We start from the raw sequence: 9,424 nt of genomic DNA on the forward strand, positions 1-9,424 counted from the left end.
TTTGTGACCGTAGGCGCATGTTTGAGGCGTCTGCTTTCACTAACTGGGTTTCCGAAATGGGTTGTGCTATCCACTACATAGCGCCCGAAATGCACCACTCCAATGGGCAAGCCGAGCGTTATGTGAGGACAGTATTGAACCTTATCCGTGTAGAGAGTAACAATAAAAAGTCTACTTGGTCTGATGCTTTGTGTAAAATACAAATAATGTTAAATATAACGAAACAAAAGACTACGCAATATTCCGCTCTTTATTTACTAATCGGTACTAATGCGACCACTCCTATTATTCATGCGCTCGTCCGAGATGTTGCCATGGAGAACTCCAGCCCCAATCGTGAAGCCACAAGAGAAATTAGCAGGAGCAACGCTAAAGCGGCGCTGGACAAAAACAGACTTGGTCAAGACGCACGGGTCAATCGTCAAAGGCACACCTCAAAGAAATTCCAGGTCAACGACCAGGTATTTGTGATAAAATACTCTCAATCCGGAGGTAAGCTCGATTCTGGTATGAGAGGTCCATATCGTGTCACTAGAATACTACCAAATGACCGTTATGAGATGAAGCTGCTAAGTGGATCTAGAGGCAAGACCACTCAGGCGGCAGCACAGTATATGGTACTGTGGATTGGCGAATGGTGTCCAGAGAGTTGCTCTGCATTTTTTGACGGTAAGGTTTCAACTGAACGTTTTAATGTTGTTTTGCTTACAGTACATTTGTTGTATGTGCGAGTAAGCGCCGGAATGAAAGGCGAGTGTTTCCCTTGCTGGTCAGAACGAGCTGGCGGTGCGGTCCATGCATCTTCCGAGGCAGTCGTTCTGCAGTATCCAGCATTGGCGGGCGTGGCCCCAACATGCTCAGTGGGCTCAGCCCTTGGAAGTCGCATTCGCTGAATGTGCATCAGGCGCTGTCCTGGAAGGGTGAATCCCTTGGAAGTCGCATTCGTTGAATGTGCATCAGGCGCTGTCCTGGAAGGGTGAATCCCTTGGAAGTCGCATTCGTTGAATGTGCATCAGGCGCTGACCTGGCAGGCAAAGTCCTGGTTCACGCTTATCGTGGGAACTTGCAAGTTCAAGTATGAGTATGACAGAAGTATTACGCATGAAGATGTGTGCATACTTTTGAAAGAGGTGTTCTTGTTTATATCAGAGTGTTTGTGTTTGTATGAGGGCCTTGTATGTGCGATGGACGACAGCATAGGCAACCACACATGTTGTCATGATTAACTAACGACACTCTTTCTCATGCAGATAACCCTGACGATGACAATGTTGGTGAAACTTCAGATAGACCAGCAGACCCCGCTAGTGCAGACACATCACCACAAACGGGCAACGAGCAAGAACTCGCTGCAGTCACCAACACCATCTAAGAGCATAACTTCAGTGTGTCCGAGGACGGCACACGGTCAGGAGAGGCCGTATTAGATAATCTTACAGCAGGTGGCGTCGATCCCCACCATCACTGACAAAAATGTCTTTCCCCCACCAACGTCTATATAAGCGAATGCAGAGCCGACCAAGCGCTCTTACGGCTGCTAGGATCGCGGTTGATACGGTGGTTGGTCTCGACGGTACTTGCTGTAGGTCATTTAGGTCATTTTCGCGGAGTGTAAATTAGCGTTTGTTTACTTCATAATTGTTTAAGTTATTTTAAGATCTTTGTAAAGTATTTGACGTGTAAATTAAATTATTTTGTGTTTAGAATAGACCGCTTGTATATTTTTTTATATTTTTACCCTTCTGATTCCTAAAAATATATTTATAATGATTTAGATAATGTTAAGTTTATTGACTCTATTTGGAACATAGAAACTTTTTGTAACTTATAATTTACTTCTAAATATATGTACTTACGAAAACTAATAAAAAAAATTTATCAAGAAAACTAACTATGGACAAGCTAGTCTTGTTTCTATATGCCCTTAGTGTGTTTTTAAAAACTAACTTTATTTATTAAAACTATTAATTAAAAAAATACATTTAATTAAGACTTATAAACTACTAATTAAAGAAATACATTTAATTAGGACTTAACTAGCGAATACGTCCTGCCGATGCGAAGGCGAGAACAATATTATCTAAACTAGCGAATACGTCCTGCCGATGTGAAGGCACGAACAATATTATCTAAACTAGCGAATACGTCCTGCCGATGTGAAGGCACGAACAATATTAAAGGTTTGCTTACTTCTAATCGTTTAGGAAGTTATTGAGGAAGTTATAATCTAATTTCTTAAAACTAATGTTAGTAAATCTTATACTCTAATTCTTAAAACTATGACGCTGCACCTTTAAGTGCAGAGCCCTAATCTAAGGCTGAGGGGCGAGCGTCCAACATAACTTTTCCCCCCTCAAGAGCGAAATTATCGGATTTGTCGTTTTTACGGCTTTTCCGATAATTTTGCAAACATACAAATTTTGACAAATATTTTCTTAAAATTATTAATGCAGAAATTATAAAGATGCACATTAGAACACAAGTAAGTATAAACCAGCTAGAGCTGTACACATTGGTAACACTTGTAACACTATGCACTAATTCACTGTTTTTCAACGCGTGTGACATGTACTTGATCTCGTCGAGGTTGACGTCCTTTATATCGAGTGCATGTGCACCGGATAATGTATCGATGTCGCTATGTAGTTGTGGCAGGCTCACTATGGGCATTGGCTCAATCTCGGCATTCATGGAGTAGGCGGAGTGATGGTAAATTTTAATATTGTCCACTACGATCTCGCAGGGTTCATTTAGGGTCATCATATATGTTCCAAAAACAGAGAATCTAGTAATATCGTCTTTGCAATTTTGTAACACGGTGGTTTCTGTGCGACTGTACAGGATCCAATTTTCGTCATCTACTTGTTGTACCTTTGGGTTCTCAATTAAAATAGATCGTTGTTGACAGTTAGAGATATTTTTGAATGTTATTAATTGTTCCAAACATGTAGGTTCTGCATATAGAGCTCTATCATTGTCTGTGCAAAGAAACTCTTCTCCAGCGGCTAGGGTGCGACAAGGTTTTACAATCGGAATAGTTTTCGTACCTTTTGCCATGAGGAAGGGGTAATTAGGAAATATGGTAATAGTGAGGTTTATTTTTTCATTATAGATGGGTAAGGAATAGATTTTATAATAATTATAAGTTACATTATGAATAAGAGGAATTTCCAATATGAACGTTATCTGGTTTTTCTTAATATACGATTTTACAATAATGGTTTCTTCAATTTTTACTAAATTCATTTCAGTAGGTGTATACAGTAAATTACCATACAAAGATATAGCTTGTAGATGACCTAATAATTCAGTAGAGTTTACAATACTTTGATGTAAAACTGACAATTTGCTTAGAGCTAAGGCTGTTTCAATTTCACTTAACTTAATGAATATTGTACGATAATTATTGATAAACAAATTAAGTAATCCCATTAAATATGTGCCAAATATCCAATTCTTTTGAGTTCTCAATTCTGTTTCAAAGATTTTAAGTCTCTCTTCTAACTGTCTAATATTAGTATTAACTAGGTCTGTATTATTAATTAAACCATCTATTATTTTAGTGATTAAAGTGAGCCTGTTAGAGATAACAATTTGGTTTTGATTTAATTCTGTGGTAAGCTTATCGTACTTGAGAGCGTCTTCGTGATCAAGGTTGCCGGTAATAATTTTTATTAAAGAACCTAAGGGATCAACTAGGCCTCTTTTCAGACGCTGAGGAACAAGTTGGCTGTACTTTTCAAATGTAATAAAACGATGATATTGAACATGTTTCTCAAGAGAAAGAAATTCTAGAGGTATGGAACGATTATGATTTAACAAGTTTTCTAATATTTGATAGTTTGTATCGATATTAATAAGATCGGTATATAATTGGTCTAAATTTAGAACTTTTAATATTGTCCAATGGTCTTTTTGTAAATACGCACTTCCTTTCTTAACGGGTAAGATTCCAGGATTGCCTTCAAGTGATTTCAGATGAAGGGCCAGCGACGGTGCGCCTATCAACATCAGCCACCACCTGTGAAGGTCGTTTTATATTTTTAATAGGAACTCTCGTTTCTCGTTCTCCTATTTGTACGGGGACTACATTTCTTTCTACGGGACCTATGATTTTTGCTTTTGTGTATTTGGCTTTATCTTTACTATTCCGGGTGTTGACTGCTTTAGCAAAAATGATATCATCTTTATTAAATTGAATTTCGCCTTCTCCTCCTCTCTTTTCTCTAATCTTTTCCTTTTTATCTAACATGCTTTCCGCTAAATGTTTATATAGAAACTTTGTACGTTTAGCATGATCTCGGACGAGTTGTTGTGTGTAACTTTTTTCAAAATGAGTATTGAATGGGCTATCTGAATCAGTGTGACCGAATGTCACTTCAAAAGGCGTAAGGCCGGTTGTCGTGTGAATTGTGTTATTATAAGCGATAATAGAGTACGTCATTACAGAGGCGGCATCGGTGCACTTCCTCTCATATTTCGCAAGTCGGTAAATTTCAATTAATGTTGAATGAAAACGTTCAATAAGTCCCATGGAATTAGGATTTCGGGGAGTGCTAATGTGGAGTTCGATTTTGTGTAAACTAAGGAATTCTTTTAATAAAATATTGTTAAATTCCATTCCTGGATCAGCACTAATTCTTTTGGGAATACCGTAAAATGCAAAGTATTTCATGAGGGCTCTAATTACTTCAGGAGTTGATCTGTTTGTAATTTCAATCGCTTGTCCTAATTTGCTAAATGAATCGACTAATGTGAGATAATACTTGCTTTCAATACTAAATATATCGATAAAAACTTCTTGAAAAGGGGCGTCTTGAGTTTGTGTTAATTGTAAGAATGGCTTTAAGGGTTTGCGATCATATTTCGTTCGTTTACAAAGGGTACATGCATTAATAACGGCTGATACAGTTTCCTGCATTTTCTCCCAAAAGTAAGTTCTACGTAATCTAACTAGTGTTTCCTTAATACCACGGTGGCATTGTTTTCCTTCATGATATTTAAGAATTATCGCACGTTGTTCCTCTTCGTCCTCTATTCTTATTACTCGCTCTGTACATTCGATTAATTTAACCTGATCTTTCTTAAACAACTGTATAACTACTCTGCTAAATTGATGTCTATGTTCTTCTTCCTCAAAGTATATAAAATATTTAACTTTCGGCTTTATGTATTCCTTTAAAAATTGTTTAATTAAATCATCATTACCGATGGGCATAAAAACTTCTAAGATTTTCTGTTGATTATGCGATAAATTTTTAACTTGAAATTCGGATTTAAACCAAGAGTGAACTAAAATTTGATTAGGCTTAGTATCTATTGCTTCTCTTAATATGGGAATTCCTATAGGCTCTAAATCAGGTGCTGAATGAATTGTTTGTGAATTGTTAGAGTTCGAAGGTGACCTAACGGGGTAGCCTAAGGGTGTATTTGTACGATGTTTGTTAGATTTGACAGTGCTTGCTACAGAAAGTGTTTCAGATCTATCAGTGGGGCTAATTGTGGCACTTTTATCAGAAATTGTTATGGTCGAGGAATCATGTCGATTTTGTTTCTTAGCACAATGTTTTTCGAGTTCCTCTACTATTTCGGAAATTTTAGCTTGATAGTTCGGATCTATGTTAACCTTCATAGAGTCGTCGTCAGAGTCAAGGGCGTTAAGTTTTATGCGGGAGAGAGCGTCAGCGTTTGTGTTTTGTTTTCCGTTTTTATATATAATGTCAAAGTCGTAGTCTTGTAGTCGGAGTCTCCATCTGGTTAGTTTACTACTAGGATCTTTTAATGAATTTAACCAAGCAAGGGGTCTGTGATCAGTATAAATTATGAACTTTCTTCCATAGAGATATGGGCGGAAATGCTTTACAGCCCATACAATGGATAATAGCTCTTTTTCTATTGTACTATATCGTGACTCGGTGTCGCTAAGGGTGCGACTCGCGTACGCAATAGGTTTGTCACTGCCTACCTGTCCTTGTGACAATACTGCGCCTAGGGCGACGTTAGACGCGTCAGTTGTTAGAATGAATGGTTTTGAATAATCTGGATATTGCAAAAGTGGGGCGTTAGTTAAAAGTTCTTTACACTTGTTGAATGCGTCAATGTACTTTTGATCTATAACGATTCTATTTCGCTTTTTGAGACACGAGGTTAATGGTTGAGTAATTTTGGAAAAATCTTTGATAAATCGTCGATAGTAGCCTATCAAACCTAGGAAACTTTTAATTTCAGTTGTAGTCTTGGGAAGGGGATAGTCAAGTACTGCTTTTATCTTGTCGTTATTTGGTCGTAGTCCGTCTTTAGTTATAGTATGTCCAAGATACAATACCTCTTTACGTAAGAATTCGGATTTATCGAGTTGAATCTTAAAATTTGTCTGTCGGAATCTGTCAAAAATGGTTCGTAACTTTTGAATGTGTTCATCGAGACTGGATGAGAATACAATTACGTCATCAAGATAGATCATGCAATGGATTCCTTGAAGACCTCTTAGAACACTATCCATGGCTCTTTGGAATGTTGCAGGAGCTGTTTTAAGGCCAAACGGCATTCGGGTAAACTCAAAATGTCCGTGTTGTGTGCTGAAGGCTGTTTTCTGTCTATCCTCTGGCTTAACCTCTAATTGATGATAACCGCTAGCGAGATCTAGCGTGCTGAAATATGTACTTTTACCTAATTTATCGAATAAGTCTGTAATGTTGGGCAAGGGATATTTATCGTCTATGGTTATTTCGTTTAATCGTCTAAAGTCTATCACCATTCGGTACTTCTGTTGTCCTGATGCGTCAGGCTTTTTAGGCACTAAATGGACAGGTGCATTCCACGGTGAATGCGATTCCTGTATGACATTGTCATGTAATAGCTGTTCGACTTGTCTATTTATTTCTTGGTTTTGGAAAGGAGCTAATCTATAAGGTTTCACATATATAGGATCATCGTTACGCGTTCTAATTTCATGTTTGACTTGGCTGGAAAATGATAATGGAATGTCTTCACAATAGAAGATGTCTTTATATTCATTACAAAGGTTCTGTATCTTGTGTCTTTCTTCGTCATTAGTGTGTTCCAGTCTAAGTTTGTTATGTAAGTTTTTATCTAATAAGTCGTCAGTCTGTTTGTTATCGTTGTCCGTCATAAAATTTATATTACATTGTACGTCGTCATATGTCGTCACTTTTAGTGGTCTTGAGAATGTTAAAGTAATTGATTTATTAGAAGTATTTTGGATAACCGTAGTAGCATATCCATTGGTACAATTTACTATTGCTGAAGGCATTCTTACGTTGTGTTGAAATTCACAATAATCAAGTATAGCATGGCCGGAATATTGGTCTGTAGGGACCTTAACTCGCTGTTCACTACGCGGTTGTAATTGTAAGACATAATCTAAGTTGTTGTTGATTATAGTAATAGATGTCGTATTAGTATGTAATTTCAAGTTTTTTAAATCAATGACTGCATCTAGTTGCTTTAACAAATCATTACCTATGAGTCCATCATATCTTTTGTCGACGTCATATAGATAGAATTTGTGTTCGTCGTTACTTTGGAAGGTTGGAAAAAGGGGTATTTGTGCGACCTGGTTATGTTGACTTGAGGAGTGTGTACTTACTACTTTAAAGGGTTCGTAATTAATGTATTCAGGAAAGTACTGGTAAGCTTTTGAAGGGCTAAGAAAGGATCTTGTACTACCGGTATCTATCATCATTTTTGCATTTATTTCTGGTATATATATATATGGGAGTTTTAGACTTGGGTCGCAATTTAACTCTATGTGTTGTTCGGGAGAGAGGCTTGTTTCTCGAAAGGGTGGTTTTGGTCAGTGTTAACTTGATTAGGGTCGTTCATACTTTCGTCGGTATCATTTTCAATGGGGTATTCATCGTAGTTGTCTGTATTGTATTGCTGTTGCTCATAGTAATTGGGGTCGTAATAATAATCTTCGTCTACGTAATCTGATTCCGTAAGTTCGTTGACTTTAAAGGCATTATTATTAAGTGGGGCCGTACGCATTGATACGTCTGTTTGAAACTGTTGTGGGGGCATGGATTTATTAAAGGATGTCTGTCCTATTGGGGGTTTATAACCGAATTGTTGGGTTAACTGAGGACGATAGCCAAACTGTTGTAACTGAGGGCGGTAGCCAAACTGTTGTAACTGAGGGCGGTAGCCAAACTGTTGTAATTGAGGGCGGTAGCCAAACTGCTGACCTTGGGGATGATTACTAAAACCTTTTATTGGAGGCCGGAACCCAGGTTGAGGTAAACGGAAACCGGAATTTTGATTAACGGAGTTACCAAAAATTTGTTGCGTTCTACTTGGCATTTGTTGCAAGTTAGGCTTGTAACGTAATCCAATGGGTGGATGTAATGGCATTAAATGATTCGAATGTTGCGCGGGCTTAGATGAAGATCCATACATTTTATTTCTTAAAGTGTATTGATCATGGAAATTTACTTCTTCAAGGACCACACTTAATGCGGCTTCTAGTGTAGAGGGTGATTTTAAACGCACTATACGTACCATATTTTCTGGCAAATTATATAAAAAGACGTTTAAGGCCGTATTATTATAAATAGCGATTTTAGCAGTTTTTAATTCCTGATTTGTATGGGTATTTACTTTTGAAATTAAATTAGATCGTACTGTCTGAATCCTATTACAAAAAGAAAGGTAAGTTTCTCCGGGATTAATTTTTAAACTCTCAAGTTCGATATTTATACATTCTTCACTTCTAGGATCACCAAAGTGTTGCTCTAGTAAATCTTTTAGTTGTGACCATGTCACTATATCGTCTCTTTCAGATAATAACGCGGCTGCATTACCTGACAAACGGCTAGTAACAACGTGGTATACATATAAATTTTGTTCGTCATTACCGCGATATCTTTCGATTACATATTCACATTTTCTTATGTATAAATTTAAATGTCTATTATCTCCTTCAAAAATAGGGATGATTTTTAACATTGTCTCGGGAACGGGCTTTATTTGAACTTCCATTTTTAAAACACTTAAAATTAATTACACAATTATAAACTAGAAATACACAAATTAAATATAAAATAATCACACATGAAATAATGTTATAACTTAATGCTACAATACCATACAACGATGTGGAGTTGTTATGGCTAAAAACCAGATAACGCGCTACCGAGAAAAGTCTTATCTCAAATAGCACAATCTAATAGACTTAAATTTCTAACGAAGGATTTTAACTTCAAGAATATACATGGAATAGGATGTTAAGGAAGGCAAAAAGTTGTACTCACCAACCGACTGCTAATCCCATGTTGACACCACTAGGTTTTACTCGAAAAAGACAAATTTATTTGATTTAGGAAACGCTCCAGTATTAATCGCGTCGCACTCGCGTAAATTCAGGCAAATTTGGATACCCAAATACGAAAGACAACACTACTGT

At 37.1% G+C, this 9,424-nt stretch overlaps 1 protein-coding gene across 1 annotated transcript; it reads right to left on the reverse strand.

Annotated features, from left to right (window-relative positions):
- Positions 1–7,664: 7,664 nt before the first annotated feature.
- On the reverse strand, positions 7,665–9,051 carry LOC123721309. Its single transcript, XM_045679743.1, has one exon. The coding sequence runs from the start codon at positions 8,998–9,000 to the stop codon at positions 7,768–7,770; it is 1,233 nt and encodes a 410-aa protein (XP_045535699.1). The 5' UTR covers positions 9,001–9,051; the 3' UTR covers positions 7,665–7,767.
- Between the last annotated feature and the right edge of the window lie 373 nt (positions 9,052–9,424).

Source organism: Papilio machaon, chromosome 10 (assembly GCF_912999745.1).
Source record: "Papilio machaon chromosome 10, ilPapMach1.1, whole genome shotgun sequence".
In the NCBI taxonomy this organism is placed as follows: Eukaryota; Metazoa; Arthropoda; class Insecta; order Lepidoptera; family Papilionidae; genus Papilio; species Papilio machaon.